General features: G+C 46.9%; 10 protein-coding genes across 10 annotated transcripts; 5 read left to right on the forward strand and 5 right to left on the reverse strand.

Annotated features, from left to right (window-relative positions):
• Positions 1-193: 193 nt before the first annotated feature.
• F5891DRAFT_1129722 (uncharacterized protein) lies at positions 194-1836 on the reverse strand (the record flags this gene model as incomplete). Its single annotated transcript, XM_041364430.1, has 2 exons — positions 194-1427; positions 1484-1836. 2 exons carry the CDS (start codon positions 1834-1836, stop codon positions 194-196), a joined length of 1587 nt encoding a protein of 528 aa, XP_041223631.1.
• Positions 1837-2226: 390 nt separating this feature from the next.
• Positions 2227-6010, reverse strand: F5891DRAFT_1240488 (armadillo-type protein; the record flags this gene model as incomplete). The annotated part of the gene is made up of 16 exons (XM_041369714.1): positions 2227-2728; positions 2806-3022; positions 3090-3134; positions 3184-3552; positions 3603-3680; positions 3728-3852; positions 3904-4089; positions 4135-4414; positions 4473-4750; positions 4800-4867; positions 4916-5037; positions 5087-5237; positions 5288-5409; positions 5458-5531; positions 5586-5727; positions 5780-6010. The coding sequence occupies 16 exons, from the start codon at positions 6008-6010 to the stop codon at positions 2559-2561; spliced, it is 2658 nt and encodes an 885-aa protein (XP_041223632.1). The 3' UTR covers positions 2227-2558.
• Positions 6011-6048: 38 nt separating this feature from the next.
• Positions 6049-7294, forward strand: F5891DRAFT_1129724 (TBC-domain-containing protein; the record flags this gene model as incomplete). Its single annotated transcript, XM_041364431.1, has 7 exons — positions 6049-6210; positions 6264-6394; positions 6444-6532; positions 6586-6767; positions 6815-6905; positions 6958-7105; positions 7156-7294. The coding sequence occupies 7 exons, from the start codon at positions 6049-6051 to the stop codon at positions 7292-7294; spliced, it is 942 nt and encodes a 313-aa protein (XP_041223633.1).
• A 110-nt stretch (positions 7295-7404) lies between these two features.
• Positions 7405-9277, reverse strand: F5891DRAFT_502036 (allantoicase). Its single transcript, XM_041372049.1, has 8 exons — positions 9124-9277; positions 8846-9071; positions 8727-8794; positions 8609-8670; positions 8435-8551; positions 8232-8385; positions 8105-8180; positions 7405-8053 (listed from the first exon to the last, which is right to left on the reverse strand). The coding sequence occupies exons 1-8, from the start codon at positions 9188-9190 to the stop codon at positions 7672-7674; spliced, it is 1152 nt and encodes a 383-aa protein (XP_041223634.1). The 5' UTR covers positions 9191-9277; the 3' UTR covers positions 7405-7671.
• On the reverse strand, positions 8962-10344 carry F5891DRAFT_502135 (uncharacterized protein). The gene is made up of 4 exons (XM_041372050.1): positions 10328-10344; positions 9991-10271; positions 9124-9931; positions 8962-9071 (listed from the first exon to the last, which is right to left on the reverse strand). Exons 2-3 carry the CDS (start codon positions 10189-10191, stop codon positions 9365-9367), a joined length of 768 nt encoding a protein of 255 aa, XP_041223635.1. The 5' UTR covers positions 10192-10271; positions 10328-10344; the 3' UTR covers positions 8962-9071; positions 9124-9364.
• Positions 10345-10926: 582 nt separating this feature from the next.
• Positions 10927-11696, forward strand: F5891DRAFT_1191361 (uncharacterized protein; the record flags this gene model as incomplete). Its single annotated transcript, XM_041367441.1, has 4 exons — positions 10927-11100; positions 11153-11329; positions 11382-11513; positions 11568-11696. 4 exons carry the CDS (start codon positions 10927-10929, stop codon positions 11694-11696), a joined length of 612 nt encoding a protein of 203 aa, XP_041223636.1.
• Positions 11697-11955: 259 nt separating this feature from the next.
• F5891DRAFT_1045800 (Alpha/Beta hydrolase protein) lies at positions 11956-14616 on the reverse strand. The gene is made up of 15 exons (XM_041362265.1): positions 14563-14616; positions 14199-14471; positions 14094-14149; positions 13979-14025; positions 13875-13932; positions 13791-13810; positions 13592-13736; positions 13404-13541; positions 13139-13352; positions 12894-13088; positions 12773-12838; positions 12703-12720; positions 12445-12572; positions 12358-12385; positions 11956-12299 (listed from the first exon to the last, which is right to left on the reverse strand). Exons 2-15 carry the CDS (start codon positions 14448-14450, stop codon positions 12225-12227), a joined length of 1440 nt encoding a protein of 479 aa, XP_041223637.1. The 5' UTR covers positions 14451-14471; positions 14563-14616; the 3' UTR covers positions 11956-12224.
• Positions 14617-15233: 617 nt separating this feature from the next.
• F5891DRAFT_1240510 (uncharacterized protein) lies at positions 15234-15872 on the forward strand (the record flags this gene model as incomplete). Its single annotated transcript, XM_041369715.1, has 1 exon — positions 15234-15872. One exon carries the CDS (start codon positions 15234-15236, stop codon positions 15870-15872), a length of 639 nt encoding a protein of 212 aa, XP_041223638.1.
• A 345-nt stretch (positions 15873-16217) lies between these two features.
• Positions 16218-17600, forward strand: F5891DRAFT_1191364 (uncharacterized protein; the record flags this gene model as incomplete). The annotated part of the gene is made up of 4 exons (XM_041367442.1): positions 16218-16379; positions 16432-17004; positions 17054-17464; positions 17520-17600. 4 exons carry the CDS (start codon positions 16218-16220, stop codon positions 17598-17600), a joined length of 1227 nt encoding a protein of 408 aa, XP_041223639.1.
• Positions 17601-17874: 274 nt separating this feature from the next.
• F5891DRAFT_1129726 (uncharacterized protein) lies at positions 17875-19362 on the forward strand (the record flags this gene model as incomplete). The annotated part of the gene is made up of 3 exons (XM_041364432.1): positions 17875-17907; positions 18004-18586; positions 19295-19362. The coding sequence occupies 3 exons, from the start codon at positions 17875-17877 to the stop codon at positions 19360-19362; spliced, it is 684 nt and encodes a 227-aa protein (XP_041223640.1).
• Between the last annotated feature and the right edge of the window lie 210 nt (positions 19363-19572).

A 19572-nucleotide genomic window follows, 5' to 3' on the forward strand; every position in this document is an offset into this window, starting at 1 on the left:
AACGCTATAGTTCAGTAGGAGACGACCCTGACGAAAGTGAGAACGAACGAAAACAAACAATCTAGATAAGTTACATAAACCATTCTAAATAATGATAACCCGAGGACGATGTGATGGATCGATACATAAGGACGAATACTAGCTCACAAGATGAGAGATAGGAGTACCTATGAAGATCGTTGGGTCCATACAGTCAATGGTCAACGACATCTACTCGGTTCGCCAACCACTGCTCAACAAGGCTCTGTAAGCCACCTTGGTCGCGTAAGAAGTCAAGCACGCTATGCCCGATGATGTTGCTACACTGTTCTGCTCGCCCAAAACCTGATAGGCAGCTCTTTCTATATTCATCTTCGGGGACATTGATGATAGAGGAGATCGACGGAATGGATGGTGACTCAATTGCGACTCTGGAGTAACTCCGTAGGAGCACAGGCAATGCGATGAGAGTTGGCAGATCAGCAGTAATCCTCTCAATCTCCTCTAGGATTGCCTCATGGGATTTGCCAACCTTGAACAGAGGATTGCCTATGTTTTCAAGCAATGTGGCCAGAGCCGTTAAGCCAGAAAGCGCCTCATCGACAGCCTCGCGAGCTACGCGTGTCGCATCACACTCTGCAGACGGACGTGGAAGGAGAACCATAAGCTCGTAGAGCGCACGTGCGTCAGTAGCTGCTGACGGAGTAACCGAGATGTCGGGAGGAGACGATGGCCGTGAAGGCAGTTTAAGAGCAAACCGTGTAGGGGGAGGAGTTGCCGGCGTATTGCCAGAAGTGGCACGCTGCCTCTTGGTTAAAGGTGTGAGCTGTGGCGAACTCAGTGGTGACGTTGGCGGTGAAGGTTTCACTCGGGGTCTACTAGCGAAGGCAACGAGCGCTCTCCAAATCATCGAGATCAAGAAAGTCGCCAAGGTCGTCTGGGAAGGAAGGGTTGTCGTGTACTGCGTCAATGCACGAGCGTACACAGGCATGAGTGCCTGTAATGATACGATTGATGGGTGGAGAGCTTTGGTACCTGTCCTAGGCACGCTAACAGCAACAGGATTCTCCAGAGACTCCAGGAGAGGTATCAGTTCAGACTGGATGCCCGTAATGAGCGGGTTCACAACACGCCCAATGAGGGAAACGAGGCCTTCACGAATCGCCTTCAACCCGTCTCCTCTCGCGTCATTTTCAAAGCCCAAACTCATTTCATCGAAGCTTTCGAGGAGCTCTCCTGCAAAGCTAGCTGCTGCAAGTGCATGAAGCTGAGTTGCATTGGGATTGGGAGCCTGCACAGTGGGGGCAAGCATGGAAAGGAATGCTGGCGAGGAAAGGAGGGGAAGAAGGAGTGCCGAGAGGTTACTGAGTAGAACAGATAATGGCCTGTGAAGTGAACGAAGGATAGCCTTGTGCAAGTGTGGATTGTTTTGACATGCCTTGAGCTCACTGGGTTATAGCAGTTTAATCAAAAATGGTCCCCAGAATGAAAATAAGATACACACGAGGCAATTAAAAGTCCGAGAGCTCGCCCACGACCAGCAGGAATTGGACGTCTGCCTCCAACCAACTCGCCAACAGCCACTGGACCAGTGGGCTGCATCATTGCCTTTGAAACCGCCTCACTAAACTTGAGACTGAGGGCCTGTAGGTAAGATCCGTCTTGTACAAGCAGAGTTGGAGGGGGGGAGGAGATAGATGTCGAAGATGACGATCGTTTGAAGCCACTGAAAGAGAGCTTGGTGAGAGGTCGGGATGTCCTCTCCAGGATCATGGCGGGTTCGGGACGGGACGAGGAATTTGGTGATGTGGGACGACTATTGGGGCGGAAGAGGTTTGGATGCTTGAATGAGATCATTGTGTGTAGTATAACGGTAGGGTGTTTAAATAATAAGTATCGTGAAGTGTTCTCTCGTGTTTGACCTTCGTTCTATGTGCAGAGTGTTGCGGTTCCAGAGCAGGTGTCTGTTGCGAGGATCACAATAAACTTATCCCATCAGCTAACAGGAATGAGGAAGAGAGAGTTAAGTCAAATTTTTGACTAGCCCTAAGTTTAAGGAGGACGGTCTGTGTCAACAAGGCAAACTGCAAGAGGTCCGAGGAGGATGATGGTGTGAGCCAGGCGTGGAGTGCTGCGAGTTATGAACATTAGACAGTCAGCAACGAACATGCTAGAACGTGGAAAACGTACTTCGAGGGTGAATAAAAAATCATAGATTGGTACGAAAAGCGATCCCAAGTGATTCTTGGTCTACGGCTGGAGGGAAGACTTGCTAGTCAAATTTTCCGAGTTATAAACCACAGTTTTCCCACGGCCAGAGGCTGACTGAACGACCTAATCGAAATATCGGTATATCAATAGACCATTTGCCGACTCGCACGATGTCAAGTTTTCCGAGCATCACGAATCTTGTTCCGGCTTTGTTCCGGGTGTGCTCAATAGACACGCCTAAAATGGCTCATCACTTGATGATGATCTAGTCTTGTATTCACGACTTCAGAAATTTATTTCTCACCGTAACAAACATAGCTGATGAGCCAATAGCAATCCGACTGCCTGCATACAAACAGCAGGGCATCTTATATATCCTCCAAGAGTCTCTTGATAGTGGTTCGTAGCTCAGGATCATCGCACCGGAGGCGCCACAGGCAGCTTTCTTCTTCACTTTCCCGGAGGCGAAGGGCGGCACCTTGTTTCGGCTCCACTAAGGGTGGATTAGGTGAGGCAGCAACCAAGACTTTTAGCTCCCCTATCAGAAGGGCCGGAACAGACATAGATCTCAGCATGGTTCTATCTTGCAGACCGGTTTGGGGATAGTAGACATACCTTCAAATGGTGGCTGATCAACCGCGATGACTCTCATGGAGTGCTGTAAACTCTGTAGAAGTCTCACTACGTTGTCCATCGGCGACTCGCACCAGCCTCGGAGATTGGAGTTTTCCATGGCATCCCAGACGTCTTCGAAGTCTGGCTCAGGAGTCGGAAATGTAACAGGCGCTTCGTTGCAGGCAGTATCGAGCGATATGAGATCAACACGAGATGTCTGATAGTACGATTACATTCAAGTTAGCCGCTATGACGAATACGTTCAAATTGCTCAGGAGACGTACTAAATCTTCATTCGGTGACGTGTTCGAATTTCGAACGTGGTCAAGCTGATTATAGTGAGACGTAAGGTTGTGTATGCACTCAGGAAATTCTCACCTCGGGCAGCTCTTGCAATGGACCCTGCGCGGCAGCAATAGTCAACTCTCCTGGGGTGATGGTCCTTACAAGTTCGGATGACATCCGACGTTCACTCGCACGTGAGGAACTTCGTGTCCTGCTAGTAGTGCTTCCCGGACTTGAGAAGGTGCCTCTGCTCGGGCTTAATAGATGCCTTAGACTAGGCACAGCCTGGGGAGTGCCATATGCTTCGTAACGTAACTGTCTGGGAGATAAGCTAGCTCGTGGAGGCGAACCCGGCGAAAGTCCGGAAATTGTTGATGAAGGCCTTAGATCAACAGGCGGTACAGGCGGTGAGGCGCCGGCATTTGATCCATAAGTTGTTAGAGCAACCAAAAAGTCTGGAAGCTAATCTGGGTTGGTTCTCAATAGAGGGAAGGGAATGACCGCCGCCTTACTGAAGATGAGGATGCTTGAGCGATGATACTGGTAAGCACATCCCTTTGACCACAGTATGTCAAGAACAGGTCACACCGCTGATGGGCATGTCATTTCGAACTTTCCAGACGGCGACGGAACTCACATTCCGAATACGTTTTCCGGAGAACTGGGATATTTCGGTAACAAGCTTCAAGATAGTGTGCGGGATCTGGTCACACTCTGCAGACATCCGAATCATAGATAGCAGACATGCATCTTGAACTGTGACTGCTACTTCCTGAGTTTTCATTCCACTGGTTCAAGGTATCTTGTACGCACCACCATATGAGACAAGTCTGCTAGCCATTCCCTGGAGTAGTGATAGGGGTGACGTTGCTATCTTTCCGCAGTATTCACAAGCCAAAGCAGAAATAACCACCATGAGAGTTGGTCCGATCCGAGCACCTGACTCCGTGACAGGAACTGCCAGTGCGGTAACGCACGATATACGAGATGTAGTATCAACTGAGGCAGTCAGCGTAAAATCAGTAACGAAAGAATTGCACATACATTCCCGGATGTGGGTAAGGATCATCTCAAGGCCGACTTCAAGGACAGACATGTCCTCTGTACGACCTTGAGTGTCACCTTCTGCAACGCCAAAGAGGTCCTTGAGGTATCTAGCATACTGTTCCCCATCATTCCCATACTGAAGCACGCCAACATCAAGCAGACGAGAAACATATTCGCCCTTGTCAGATAAAGTCAATCCTGCAGGCAAGTTATGTAGCAACTGCGTGTTATATGCCTTGACAAGGGAAGAATCGACCGCGTGTAGGACCCTCAGGGTCTGGGAGCGTTCTATATCAGTATCGCAGCCCCACTGGTCATAAGTTGTCGGTGCTCACTATCTTTCGAACAAGCCTGTCATGTGAATCAAGAAGTTTCATCACCTCTTGAACCTCCCACTCGTCTAAGACTGCTATTGTTCCTGGCAGGGTCCCTGCCCAAAGAGTGGGGCTCAAGCAATCTAAACAGGAAACAAACAGGTACCGATCGTTAGGATCCTTTGACGTTAATAGGCGTCGAATGCAAGCCACTGGCGACAGAGACTGCTGCATTTGGCATTCTTGGACGACCTCTGTTGATACGGATGATAAGACAAGAAAAGCCTCCCGCAGTAGCACTATTAGGTAGATTCAGCCAAAGTCTTGCAGCGCAACTACTCAAGTTACCTCGCACGGGGGGGCTGGATGTATGCTTGATAATGTCGAGAACAATACCAACATTTGGCATCGATAACCTGCTCATCCGTTAGATGTCAAATTGAAGTTGGGCGAGTTACACGTACTTAGCCTTCCGAAGGGCTCGAAGGACCAATAAAGTAAGAGATTGAGACTGACGACCGGGTCTTTGCCACACAATTGGCAGAAGAGCGTTGACTTCATCATTGATGGAATCAACTTGATTGAGCTAAATGTACAATGTCATTTCCATTTGCACCCCATCAAGATACACGCACTTTCATGGCTATTGCCATAGCGCAAGAGTCTATAGAAGGCAGTGTACGTTGAATGCGGAGGACAACTGCATCCTCTAGCGGTGTCAAGCGCGAAGAGTCATTGTGTAGCAGCGAGTGATATGCCAGATAAGCTCTACGACGAACTGATATCCTTATTGCAGAGTCAGTATGCACCAGCGATCACAAATGTTTTGAACTGACGATTTGTGCATGAACAGGGCCTGCAATTGCGATTGTACGGCGGGTATCACTTCATCATTTGGCATTTGAATTAAGACGCTGAGAGCGAGGCAAACACGTGCTGTGGACAAGCTTTCTAGATCCTTTGAAAGAAGTCAGACTAATATTTGAATAATCACGAATGCACTGACCTTGCGAATGGTATTGACTAACATGAGTTGCAACTCATGATTCGGTGGCATAACTTCAGTGCAAAAGATAAAGCCTATTTGTTTATTAACAAGGTAGATTCAGGATCCAAGAATGATAATCACCATACCGAGTTGCTTGTCGCGCAGTGTCCGCCCCATCTCGGCCAGATTGACAGCTTGTGGCAAAGCAAAGGCGAGCTCGCCAGGATTAACGTGTGTTAAATTCATGGAACAGTAAAGAAGTATGATCAGCTTCTCCCTGCATTCTTTCTGTACGTCACGTCTACTCAAATGTATGTCAAAGATGCCGCTGCTTACGCACGAGAGATACGCCTCCAACAGCGAAGTGACGTCTAATGCCATCAATTTCGTTTAGGTGGATCTGATCTGCTGCTTGCGGGGACTGCGCAGACTCCACTTTGCGCACCAAAGAGTAGTGAGCGCGGCTTAGAGCACCAGAGTTGATGAATGTCACGTCCATCTGAGAACAGAGCTTGAAGATGGGCGCGGAGGTTAAGCGTGTCAGTGGGCGCTTGTGTGACAGTCGCGACATAGGGATGAGCACGTGAACTGAGGTAAACAAACATCAACATGGCCTCCTCTTCGCCACAATCATCGGCAGCGACTGCACATTCATTCAATAAGATCCTCAATCAGTCCAGGTCATCAAAATCAAAACGTTCTGGTGATATCGATGAAGGAACAAAGAAATTGCGGCGGATGATCCTGGTCGAGGGCATACCTTCAGAGATTGTATGTTTCCAAGATTCTCGAATTTGAGCTATGCGAAATGATCTCATTAATAGGACCCTACCCTCCGGCCTCGGATATGGAAAATTCTACTGCGTGTAGATGACGTTTCAGCGTGCATATTTCTAGAATATGTTGCTCGTGGCCCTTGTGAGGTTCGAGAGAAAATAAGGAATGATACATTCAGGTACGTCACAGGCGCCTGATACTAATTGTTGTGCCAATACTTCTCGTAGGACTCTAGCTACAGATCGAGGTTTTAAGGAACGAGTACGAGAAGATATGCTCGTCCGTCTGTTGGATGCTTTTGTGTGGCGCAGTCATGGTGAGAACTATTGCTTCAACGTGAGGCAACGAAAGAATAATCGGCCCTTGTAGACAGGCAAGAAACTCAGCAACTCGGATTTACATACGTCCAGGGGATGAATGTACTGGCTGCGCCATTTCTGTACACCATGCCTTCAGAACTGGAAGCTTTCTTCTGCTTCGCCAAGTTCATCGAGGAGTGCTGCCCACTATATGTTCAACCCACGCTAGAAGGAGTACACCGTGGTCTCAAGGTAACGTTTTTTGTGGTTTCCTCGGCGTCTTGCTAAAATTCCTATAGCTACTTGACAGATGTTTGAAGATAGTGGACCCCGAACTGTTTGCGTATTTGCGAATGAAGAACCTTTCGGCTGAGATTTATGCGTTTCCGTGTATGTGCCTCACACATAAGCATTCGATTCGTTAACGATAATTGCTTTATAGCTGTTCTGACACTCTGCGCATGCACGCCACCTCTTGACCAAGTGCTCCAACTATGGGATTTCCTCCTTGCATTTGGCGTACATCTCAATGTCCTATGTGTCATTGCCCAGCTGCTTCTCATGCGAGATGAAGTAATGGTATCAGCAAGGTTTATCAGTAATTCTGTAGTTGCGCACTCCATGCTTATATTGATTCTAGTCCCATGCGCTTACTGCGAACATTCCCACCCCTCGAGGCAGTTCCAGTCATAGGCATTGCAGTAACCCTCGTTCGCGATCTCCCTGTAGATCTATATGACGAACTTGTTCGGCACCCGTACGAAATCACTCCGATGTAGCCTACACCTTTCTGCAGACCGCCGCGTTCACAGGTTCCTCCATCCATACTAATCTTGTAGCATACCATTTTTATGACATCTGTGTTGTATGTAAGTTTCCTGTATGCCATACTACTTATTTGTATAAAGTTCTGAAACACCTGTACATCACATTCATCGCCTCCAGTTTGAACAATTCTTTCCTTGTGTCCTACATTGCTTATCACCACTGCTGATCCCTCGTCGGGTTGTCGAAAGCGGTATCAAATTCTATGTCGACTACCTGCTATATGAGCGCGGATGCATATTTCATCATGGTTTATCTAGGGGAAAGGAGGTTGTCAAAAGGTTATCATTATAGTTCCGTTGCGTAGTCGACTTGTAGCTGGTTTGGATATTCAATCTTCAATAACCTCCCAACCCTCCTCGACAACAATCGGAGTGGTCTGATGTTTTCCGTCTGCCCGTGTTGTTATTTCTGCCACGTCTGCCCCATACTTTGCCGCCATCGTGCCTATGATTCTGATTCGCTTGATGCCACCGTCAGGGTAAATTGATACTTTGATATGTGTGTACTGCTCGCATGGGCTGCTCAACCGAAAGAAATGCATGCGGTGGGGGCCTAATTTAACGGGCGATAAAATTATCTTCCAGTCGTCACTATTTGCATCTGGCGCGATGTCTTGACTGTTTATGCCCCGAATATCACAACTCTCTGGAAAGTTGCCTTTGAAATGAATGGTATCGATGACTGCCGTTGACAAGTATCCTGGAACACCCCTGAAAAACTGATTAATGACGCTTAACAGTCTACAAGCGAGTAAAACATACAGTTTGATAGTGACCCAGTCCTGGTGATCTTTCGTATAGCTTCTTTTGGTTTCCCATCCGTCTCCCATATCTTTCCCTGTGGTCTATGAGAAAGGCTGCATTGTTCAATATTCTGATGTCAACTGACCTCGGCCCGGAAGAAGAAGATTCGAGCTTGACCCAAAATGGTCGTTGGATGTAGCGACGACCTTGCCGCCCGTGAAGATATGAGCGAGGTCAAAGGGTTCTACAGGATTTGCAGGAAGTACAGGCGTGATATGTCCATAAACGCGAAAGCGGGCCTGCAAAGCATGAAGCATTTACATAAAGCAAATCAGCACGCACACTTACGATCCCTCCATCTGGATAAATTCTAAGTCTGACATATGTAGCCTGTCCTGTCGCAGGTATCTTGTAAAGCTGTCGGCGTGATGGTCCTAGGCGTACTTTAGGAAGGATGCCTTCCCACTGGGGTGTCAATCAGCTTTGTCACTGTCATGATGATGCCACGAACATCACGCGTACCATTGTTTCTTCGTTTGGAAATTCGTGTGCAGCGTCAACAGAAGCCTCTGGTGCTTCATTGCCTACGCAGCGACACTGTCAAATTCTGGTCTTATATCGAGCGAAAACCAGGGCACACCACTAAAGTGAGTCGTGTCAATGTCAAAACCAGTTATTATCCCTGTCGTTCCCAGTTTGATAGTACACCTATGCAGAATGTCTTCTTGCGAGCTACATTGGTGGCAAAGAAGTACCCACCAGTCATAAGTTGGGTTGTGTCGCCGCGTTTCCCATCCGCTATAAAGCTCCCCGTTCGGTCCATACTGCTTAGCAAGGCTTACGGGCGGCTGTAAACTTCTGTATTGAATCAAGGCGTCGTAACGGAGTGCAGTTCTAACCTCGACTAGGAGCAGTTGATATGCCTCAGCAAAGAATTCATCAGAAACATTCACCACCTGTCCTCCTATGGATACACTCGATAATTCTGTCGAAAGCCAGCTCAGTTGAAGAAGAGAATATAGTTTTTGACAACTGACCTGTTGTGGACCCAAACTCTTTGGAGAAATCCTCCAGCGGAACCACCTCGTACGCCAACATTGTCATGATAAGGATAAGCCCGCAAAGCCGGCCATGAGATATTATTATAATTAGAAAACAACCGCCACTGCATGTAGAAATGTAGGGTTGTTGAATATTGTAACTTGCAGGGACAGATTCAATGCAGCAGTGACGTAGAGCAACTACACCATACAAATTTCTGACTGCTGTTCCAAGGGTTTAGCGTTCAGCATCTTTTCGAAAGTCGCCTTGACTGAAACGAAGTTTCGATGTATGCGTGAGATGATAAATTCCAAAATCTTCATCTTCATCTCCTTCTCCTTCTCCCTCTTCATCTTCTCCCTCATCTTCTTCTATTAGTTGAGTGCAATCAATATACCCCCCGCAGCACTCCTCAGAACCAAGGCTTGGCGATGGGCTCGTTTCTCTGGCTTGTGAACTGGTCGACGAGGACGCAGGAGTTCGATCCATCCGTCGTTCATCGATAGGAGACAGTATCCGATTTGGAGGTGACGGGTGAGCTCGGAATTCTTGAAGAGCAAGAACATGCGAGGGCAGAATTGTTATTGGCTGTGAGGATGCTTGACGAGGGGAAGATGACTCGGAATGACGAAGGTTGCTGGGACCTGCGGGTGGTTGTGAATATGATGATATTGATGGTTGCCGATGATGGAAGGAATTGACATCGAGAGGGACCGGCGCACGAGGTGCAGTGATCTGTTGGAAGCGTGCGATCGATGCAGAGGCGTTGAGTAGGTCGCGCAGTAGCTCGGATGATACTTGTACCTAGATGAAGAATCTATGATGGGTTCACTGTTTCGTCGAAGAACTGGAGTGTAACATACAACTTCCTGTGGCGAGCCAAAGGGTATGGCAGCTCGAGCTAGTTCTAGCTCTCGTCGTAATCGCACATTCTCATCTTCGGCTTTTAGACATCGTTGTTCGAGTTCGGTAAGATATCGGGCTTTGCGCGCGCGGTAATCGCGTTGCTGTGTAAGCTGTCGTGTAGGGGCAGCGGTCAAATCTCTCTTGCGTCCTCTGACCATGTTTACTGTATGGTATGTGATGAATACGTTGAAGGGCGGGAATGTCCCAAGGATGACGGTCGCGATGTGAAGCAACTAGTCTGACATAATATACACGCTGAGTTTGCGCTGGGTGATGACCATTGCTGGCGCTTACCAATTTTGCGCCTGGCAGCCTAGCGCTACTAGGTTCAGACTTTCAGTACTCAGTCGCGTTTTATAGGACGGCTGGCAGGGACCCAAGTGGTGAGCTGTTCGGCCACAAACTTCTCCTACGCTACTATCGTGGGAGTCGGGAATATGCCAATGGTGTTGCAGACCACAATTAACAACTGACTACGGTATTTTGGCACATCACGATCATGATTGACTACAAGGCCTCGAACTTGAAGAATTTTGTTTCTGGCATCAGTACTGGCTCGACGGTATTCCATGTAAATATGATGAGCGGCGTTGCATTGGTGTGTATCCCTACATGTCTTTTCACTTCAGCAAGCTGACCACCTTCAGTCCTCGATCGCGATTCGCCCTTCATTCAGCACTGCGTTCGCGTGTTCAAGCATTTGGATCCATATTTCTTGGCAGAGTTTATGGTACTTGCCATGACTCTTTTATTATCTATGACTTTATTCGCGGAAGCTCCTGGCGCACTGTCTCTTCTACTACTCGTACCGATGTTTGTTTTGTTCTTTCTACCTCCTATTGAAAGAGGCACGCCTTCGCCGGCTGAAAATTGGGATGAACTAGCTTTGCCAAATGGAAGAAGTCGAGCAGACACTGCACCGACGCACTCACCTCAATCCCTCAGATCCTTACCTGCTGACTACCCGTGCTCACATGATGTTAATGACAATTCTGTGTATACTCGTTGTTGATTTTCCAGTGTTTCCCTCTATTCTAGAAAAGTGTGAGACGTATGGTGTTTCTCTAGTGCGTCCAAAACATATCATGTTCTTCAACTTTCACACAATTTGGTTCATAGATGGATATCGGCGTTGGCTCCTTTGTGTTCTCTCAAGGCGTGGTGTCTGTGATTCCAATCATCAAAGACATGTCCTACCTCCAGGCTCCGATCCTTCCTAAACTGAAGTCCGTCTCCCGTAACATGATACCCATCATTGTGTTAGGCATTCTCCGTGTCGTGCTCACGAAAGGCACTGTAGGGTCTTTCCGGTTTCGTGTCACACCCACCGTTTAACAGCTACAACCAGGAACATGTGACAGAGTACGGTGTACACTGGAACTTCTTCCTCACGCTTGCGCTTTTGCCTATCATCGAGGTCTTGTTGCATCCTATCATCTTGCGTATCCCGTTGCTCTGCTGGGTCTTTGGATTGGATTTCGTAAGTAATAGTCCGGTCGTTGTAAGAAACTTGGATCGGATACCTGTTTAATAGTGCATCAACTCGCACTGTCACATCTGGAGGAATGAAGGACTTTTTACTCAACGCTTCACGGAGCAACATTATTTTTGCGAACAAAGAGGGCTTGCTGTCCTTACTGGATATAACTCATTACTCTTGTAGGATGTGTACCTTAATCCCTCTCCATCAGGTTATGTTTCGATCCACATACTCGGTCTGTCCTCAGTCAAATGTGGCTACCGGTTTGATCAATCTCAATATCCAGACTATGTTCGTGAGTAACATGAAAGCGATGTGTTTATTGTGCGCATACTCTATGGGCGTGTGCATTTACATGGCTTTGTAGAAGGAAACAGTTATTCCACCAGTTGGTGCTATAGCAAGACGTTTGAATTTTCCGTTTGTTTCGGTCTTCAGCCCATTAGATTTTAAGCTTACTGTGGTCATTCGGAGTACGATCAAGGTACAGTGGTATGTGCTCCTGGCAGTATGAATTCTGTCACGCAAGATGATGCAACATATGTATACACCACGTCATGTCCATATACATAAAAGAGTTCGCTACATGAGATATGTGGATTTCGAATTTTGGCTCCGCTTGATCAAAGGTGTCAGAAAGAACGTTTTCCACTGTTCAAACACGTCACAAACGTCCAACCAGATTACGATGTGTTCTCCCAAATTTACCCCTCAGACGGAGTGAAGTTGCTCCTTGCGAACAACCTGCGAGAAAATCTCCAAAGCTGCTTGGGGCTGGAAGGCAGCCTACCAATGACATAACAGGCATCAGCAGATATCATCACCCTCAAGAGAGTTGACTGACCACTTCGTGTCCAGCACCATACACTCGTCTAAAACGTAAAACGATGAGGTATATCTCGTTCACAAGCTGAGATGAAAAATGACTCACGCAAAAGAGAAGTTGTCGACGTTCTGCACAGCCGCAACAGGTTTGCCGTCGATCGTCATATTGGTGAGTGGGGTATTGTGGAGCGTCTCGTTGCCGTACCAATCCATCGCTAGAACTGACGCGTGGCCCTATTAGCAAGAATAATTCAGCGACGTTGGCAGCAAAATATGGGACGGCCTACCCCAAGCCAGTTGCAACTACAGTCAACGAGAAGCGTCAGGATCATATGAAAAGTCATTACAACACGAAAACGGACACCAAATCAGTATCTCCAGCCTGTTCATCCCTGATAAATTAGCAGACAATGAAGCAGTCACTAAGCACGCACCCAAATTAAAATTTTCATCCTAGAGTTGACCAGAGCCGATAGCTGTAGTAGCCATGTTCTAGCGCCCTTTCAGAGAAGGTTAGATTGAGCACTCAACGAAAGAATTCAGACAAACACATACGTCGCCTGTCTTTACAAACTTCTCATAGGGTGCGTCTGAGCATTCCTCGTATTTGACCTGAGCACCGATCTTCTTCATGACATCCTCTTTGTGTAGATAATGCACATAGTATTCGGGAGGAAATAAACCAGATGAATTTTGACGGATATCATAGCTGTCGTAATCGCCCGCAGCAGGGGTGAAGACATTGTCGTCCTGGAAGGGTTTGGTGACCTCCATACATGTAGTATTGATATGTTACTCACGCAGTAATTGTCGGCGTCCCGGCAGATCTTGTTTGAGTTTGTGGAAGTTCCAGCAGCGTAGCAGGCATTCTCCTGCGCTACGCAACCATCAGGACCGTATAGGGAATCCGAAATGTTCTTGAGAACGTCATCTGGCTGGAGCTGTCCATAGCCAGGGGCATAAGTCGCAAAGTCTAGGTATGCGATGTACTGAATGAGCGGATCATACCAGCCACTGGTGAACTCTCATTCAACAGGGTATCAGTAAGTCAAGAAAGCGACTTGCTTGTTAATCACCAGGGCGCTGACAACAATTGGAACAGCATCAATCTCCCCGCTAGCGATCAAGGCGTTTTGCTCATCGAAGTAGGTCACAAAGCTGGGTCCGTAGTGACCACCATAGCTCTCTGTGGCAAATATGAACCTAAGTCTGGCATAAGTAATCGTCCGTGATAGCTGAGTTAAGCGACTGACTCTCGACTGGCATACTTCGAAAATAGCTGGCTTTCAAACAAAACCTGAAATGCAGTCCATACAAAGGGCGCAGCGGCCTCTGTGCTGTTTACCGTATCAGTACCGTAAGAAAACCCTGTTCCGATTGGCTGGTCGATGTAGATCACTGGATGAGGAAGTCGGCTCTGGCAACGAAATCAGAGGATTACGTGCTACATACTGTTGCTAAGATTGTTCCAGCTGTAGTAGGAAGTTGAAATCCATGTTGGATTAGTGTATAAAAATGACCATGATTTTGACATACCTGTAGGGGTTAAGAGTGGTGGAATCACGGTCGGCATTCACCAAGCATGGCCCATTTTCTGTGGAAATTTAGAAGTAAATCAAAGGGCAATTAAACCAAATGACCTTGAAATAATCCGATCATAGAAGAACATCCAGGGCCGCCATTCAACCTGCGAAAGCAGTTCAGAGGTGCAACTCGACTCAGGTACTTGCGCGACCCAGCTTCTCGGCAACCTACCATAGAGTGAATGGGGCTGTTTCCGGTGAGTTTCTAGACTCAAAGAACCAGAACCACTGTGTCTTGAGTCAGCTTACATCTGGAGCATAGGGACCAGAGATATACCATGGACATGTTTGTTCCAACGTCAATGTAACCAGAGATTTGGGTAACGTTCGGAGTTGTTTCACAGATTCCTGAGTTCTTGACATAACGAATGCCAGTTGCATTGTGAGCCTTGGATTGAATCTCGACGTGCTCTGCTTCCGTAGTAGTCTGATTGTCCTCGACAACAGAGACGACAAGACTTATGGATACGCCGCAGCTAGCTGCTAGTACCAGCGCAAGGCCACCTCGAACGAGCGTTCTCACAAACATGCCAGTGCACGCCGGTAGGGAGATCTAAGTGAAGTCACATCAGCGACGGTCGATTAACTTCAGGTACTTATAGACTACCAGACACTCTCATGGCGGGATATTATCAAATGATTGGAGGTAAGTGCCCACATGATGGCGGCGATAAACACGAGATATGGGAACGTGCTGATGGGTCGGACTTTGGCGCTTCAGCATGATGGGCCATTGTTTTTGACTGCTCGGTTCCACAGCTAACGAAACGTGTGCTAGAAATGGAGACTTGGACGCACACGATCCTGCATGTGCCACTGATCTGGGCTGCTTATAATTTCGTAAGCTGGGCAGAACTATGGGGGTTGACTAAGTACGAGGCAGGCATGTAAGAACGAGCTTTTATGATAATGCCCTGTTCGAGAAGGGCGACAATGCCTTCTTTCTTCCTTTCCCTGTTGAGTCTTTCGATTACATACAGCAGTTTGCACAAGTATTACATAATGGCGCTGACCAAAATCTTCACGTGCGTCTGACAAATAAGGAAGTCAATAAAAGTCGCCGAGCCTCAGCCGAGGTCGCGTCTTAGCTGATCAAAGTACTGTACCAATGCAATCAATTCGACGGCCTACTGTGACTGTGACCTTGTACACCAATTCGACAGTTCAACACCAGGGTCTGTGACTTGTGACAACACCAATATTTTTCGCTACTCCCAGGAATCAGCCAAAAAAGGCAAAATCAGATGATATGAAATTATTTGATCTTCGACTACTGATCAACCTGCTACTACTAAGCCCATCAAGATTCAAGATGAACAACACCAAAAATTTGCGATACCTTCACCCACTCCTAGAGCCTCCTAAGGAAGCTTTTTCCCTGCTTCTACCCCACGAAAAACTCTCTGTGCTTGATTTGCTGGCCTTCAAAATCCCTGTGGTTGTTGCAACTAAAAACGATATCCCCGCCACGGTCTTCTTTTCTATGGATCAGCCATCGCTCTTGGACATCACTCTCTTACAAGATTTACCTGTTCCTTCCTCAGAAACACTGCAAGACCTTGCTGAACTGAGCGTCTCCTTGTTGGACAATGGAGCACGGTCACTTCAATGTGCCCATTTTGCAGAGGACTTGGGGACAAAGCTTCCGTGCTGGGTTCTGACTTACTGGTGTGAGGTCATGACACTTCGAACCAAGTATCTAGAGCCATGGATCCAAGCCAGAGAGAACCTGGAGAGAAGAGATTGGCTGTGGAAAGACCAAGAGAAAGAAGGAACACAGACCTTAATTGACAAGGTCTACAATGCTCTCAACTCCGTTTTGTGGTCTGCAAACATCAGAGGCTTCAGTAACACAGAGCGGACAGTAACACTTGCTACCTATTGTACAGATGAGTGGCTATCTGATATCCAGGAAAATCAAATGCTTGACCTACTTCAGAGAAGATTGTGACACGAGCCTGGAGGTCAACAGATCAAAATCGAGAGTGCATACTTCTACATTCTCTTGAAAAGAGGATATGACACATGCACCTCAGGAGAATACAAAGAAAGCCGTCATTTTGCATGCATACGGGAGACGGGGCATGTACTTTCATTGGGCCTCAGTCATTGCATTGGCTTTGTGGTAAATGTCAACAGATCCCACTGGGTGGCAGTCATTGTCAACTTCAATTCTCACTCTATCCTCTATGGCAACTCACTCAATCAAGAGCCTCTGAATGATATGCTTGCTATACTGCATTGGTGGACACACCATCATACTGGTCATCATTTTGCTACACGTCCACTTGAAATCATGTACCAAAAAGATGCCTTCTCATGCGGCCTCCTTTCCTTTAATGCCCTCGCACATCATTTTCTTCCTGTGGAGTATCCCTTGATTGCTGCTTCGAATGTGAGGAATGGATGGCTCAAGATCCTGTTGGATATCATTGGTCACCACCTCGACCAGGCAGGTGTGCCTCACTTACAAGAACAAACATTGCTGACTTCAAGTCTTTATTTGATAGAGCTTCAAGTCTATCAGTCAAGAATATCAATTCACCTTCTCTCAATCCAAAACCACTGCTTACCTTGTCCGATCAGAAAGTCCTTCAACACCATCACCTATCTCCTCAATGCTGTTAGAGTTCCCACTTGGCACTTTGATCGGAACAGAGCCTGACACACCATCCAAGGATTCCTTTCCACAATCAAGCAATCCTAAATCGTCTCCTTTGCCCCCAGAAGCATCAATAGCTACAGTCAATCCTAACAAAATGAAAGGACAGACCAAGGAATCCTGCCACTCTACAATTCATAAGGCCATTGAGGACCAAAAGGCCGGGCAGACACGAGGCTTGATGAAATTTCTGAAACCATGTACACGAGACAAGTTGAAGGCTCAGCTCACAGTAGTTGAAGCAAAGTTGGAAGAGGGATGGGAGCGGGCTCGGGAATTTGATGAACTGGAAGAACAGAGGCAAAAGATGAAGGTGCGAGGGGGAAACAACGAGCGGCAGTGCAAACATCGACAGAAGATATGTGATCTGGAAATTAAACAGAATGAGTGCACCCCTGGAGGAACTAAGAGAAATCTCAAAGTACGTAACATTGATCATACAACACAGATTAATTTTAACAGTTACATAGCGGCCAATGCTTGACCTATCGTCAATGAAGGATTGTTCACCAAAAATATCATGTTCCTCTATTGCAAAGTTGACCCGACCAAATCATGCTGCAAAGGAACATGAACGTCAGCATAAGCAGAAGAAGTGCACCTCAGGACGTAAACGTACACATGAGAAGAAGGATGCAGTCTATCACAACTGGCACGGGCCATTCACATGGATTCAGATTGAATATGCTATCAAGCACCCATCAGTCATGTGGAGCTTGTCGTGTCTGGTTCAGTACCTTAAGAAAAAGGATCCTGTAATCTTCAAAGGTCTTGCATGTTCGACTGTTGAGGGTTGCATTGATTGCACTGGTAAACCCAGGTGGACAGAAGCTGCACTTCGCATGGCTGAACTAGGAAATGGGGGACGAAAGGGAATTTTTGTGCGTACTGTTTCCCAGCTCAATTTATGACACTCTAACACAACAATCGGCCTAGACTAACTACTCGGCTGTTGAGAAAGCAATCATGAAACACCTCAAGTTCTTTGTGACAATGGAGCAGTCCTCACTCTCATAACAATCCGGTGAAGGTACAACAATTCGGATGGTGAGTCTGAACTTTATGTTGGGTCTTGCAGAACCTAGCTGCTATTCAACCCTAAAGGGTTTCTGGTCCAGGCTCAAGGCTCAGAGGAGAGGAAATATCATAGAAACTTGCTGATCTCTCAGACTCATACTGATACTGGTGAAAAGATAACTTGATTATGTAAGCTACAAAAGTGCCAACATAAGGTAAGGTAAAAACAGTCTCTACCAGCCCAGCCAGAAATGAATCCCTACACCAGGCTATCATGATTGCAATAATCTCTGATTTGGCACCCAAGGTTTTTGATCACCAAGAAAAAGATGGTTCCCAGTTTCAGTGCTCCGATACCTTCGTATGGTGATGGCTGCACAATAGCCTGCATTGGTCTGAGCAGCACACAACACAGGCTGCACAAAAAACTCCAACCAACTGGGAAGACTTGTGTGAGCGAGCATCTCTTCAGCTTGCATACACCATCAAAGAAGAAGACATACCTTCTGCACTCTATGTGAACTCCGATCAGACACAGGTGGTTTATGCACAGGGTTCGAACCTTACCTGGGCAAAGACAGGTGCCAAGCAGGTTTCAACTGTGGGTAATGACGAGAAGCGGGCATTTATGGTCATGGTCTCAATTGCAAATGATGGCACCATGCTGCCTCTGCAGGCCATCTATCAAGGATATTCGAAGGTATCATGCCCTAGTCCATCAGCTCCCAATTACGAGAACTGCATGAATGCAGGGTTCCGTTTTGAATATTCCAACATGAAAATGTATTGGTCAACACATGGGACTATGCATTCCCTTGTGGATGAGATCATTGCGCCATATTTTGAGCAGAGGAAGAAAGAATTAGGCTTACCACAGATGCAGAAGTCAGTCTGGCAGATTGATGTCTGGTTGGTTCATCGGTCAGAGGAGTTTCAAACATGGATGAAGAACAACCACCCCACCATTGTACTGAACTTCATGCCTGGTGGGTGCACAGGCTTGTTTCAGCCATGCGATGTCGGGATTCAGCATGTATTCAAACACTCTTTGAAGTGTTCGTATCACAGTGACATTGTACAGGAGTTGTCAGAGCAACTCGCCTGCAAAGAGAGTCACCTTGTCGTTGATAAGCGGATTGGCATCCTACAAGACCGCAGCGTGACCTGGCTATGGGATGCTTTCATGACAGTAAATAAATCTGACATAGTCAAAAAGGTGAGTAAATGATTCTCTTGGGTGGCCATGTACTCAAGACAAATGAGTTAGGCATTTGAAATGTGCTGCATTCACACATTTAATTTGTCATATGAGAGTCTGACAAGTTACGCTGTGTGAGAGAAGTTGAGGAGCCTCAAAGTTGATGATCCACAGTTTTGGGATGAACTCATGAGTCATGCACCCCAAGAGATGAAGGACAGCACCCCAACTGAAAACGAGAATGATACTGAAATCTTAGGCGAGGCTGCGGAGACCGATGGTACCGACCCATCCAATGACACCGATGTGCCATGTGCATCTGTCATTGCTGATATGCTGGGCAATGTTTCAAGTGTTCAAGGAGTTGAAAAATTGAATGGGAGACTGATATTGAAGGCTGATGCGGAGAGCATGGAGTTTGCACAGTGGATATTGGGGCCGTCGAGGACGCTGATTGCGAGCCAGATACCCAAGTGGCGTTAGGGCGAGGGAAAAGGAAGAAAAAGGAAAACACCTTGTACTCACACTGATTTTGGTGCCACCATGATGAAGGAGAGTAAGTAATCATATGTATTTTCCATGTAATTGAAGTAAACACGTCATCTGGGTAAATTAGGAGGTAGTGAAGGCACATTTTGCCTCCGTTCATCATGTTGTGACGTTGTTCTGACATACCTCATTGTGACCTGTGACCAGGACTTATTTTCGACACCGACATCAGCCGGTGTGACATGTGATTGTTGAATTGATTGCATTGGTACAGTAATCTGGAAT

This window comes from Suillus fuscotomentosus (assembly GCF_016647785.1).
Source record: "Suillus fuscotomentosus strain FC203 chromosome Unknown F5891scaffold_42, whole genome shotgun sequence".
Lineage (NCBI taxonomy): Eukaryota > Fungi > Basidiomycota > Agaricomycetes > Boletales > Suillaceae > Suillus > Suillus fuscotomentosus.

Excerpts from the sequence above, each read along its gene's own strand:
- F5891DRAFT_502036 (XM_041372049.1), bottom strand. The coding sequence starts at position 9,190 with ATGACAATGTTGGCGTACGAGGTGGTTCCGCTGGAGGATTTCTCCAAA. Across the intron at positions 9,072-9,123 it reads AGAGTTTGGGTCCACAACAG|AATTATCGAGTGTATCCATA; the intron begins GTCAGTTGTCAA and ends GGCTTTCGACAG. Across the intron at positions 8,386-8,434 it reads TTTATCCAGATGGAGGGATC|GCCCGCTTTCGCGTTTATGG; the intron begins GTAAGTGTGCGT and ends CATGCTTTGCAG.
- F5891DRAFT_1045800 (XM_041362265.1), bottom strand. The coding sequence starts at position 14,450 with ATGTTTGTGAGAACGCTCGTTCGAGGTGGCCTTGCGCTGGTACTAGCA. Across the intron at positions 13,353-13,403 it reads AGCGCCCTGGTGATTAACAA|TGGCTGGTATGATCCGCTCA; the intron begins GCAAGTCGCTTT and ends AGAGTTCACCAG. Across the intron at positions 12,839-12,893 it reads AGTTTGTAAAGACAGGCGAC|GGCGCTAGAACATGGCTACT; the intron begins GTATGTGTTTGT and ends CTTCTCTGAAAG.
- F5891DRAFT_502135 (XM_041372050.1), bottom strand. The coding sequence starts at position 10,191 with ATGGTCAGAGGACGCAAGAGAGATTTGACCGCTGCCCCTACACGACAG. Across the intron at positions 9,932-9,990 it reads TTGGCTCGCCACAGGAAGTT|GTACAAGTATCATCCGAGCT; the intron begins GTATGTTACACT and ends TTCTTCATCTAG.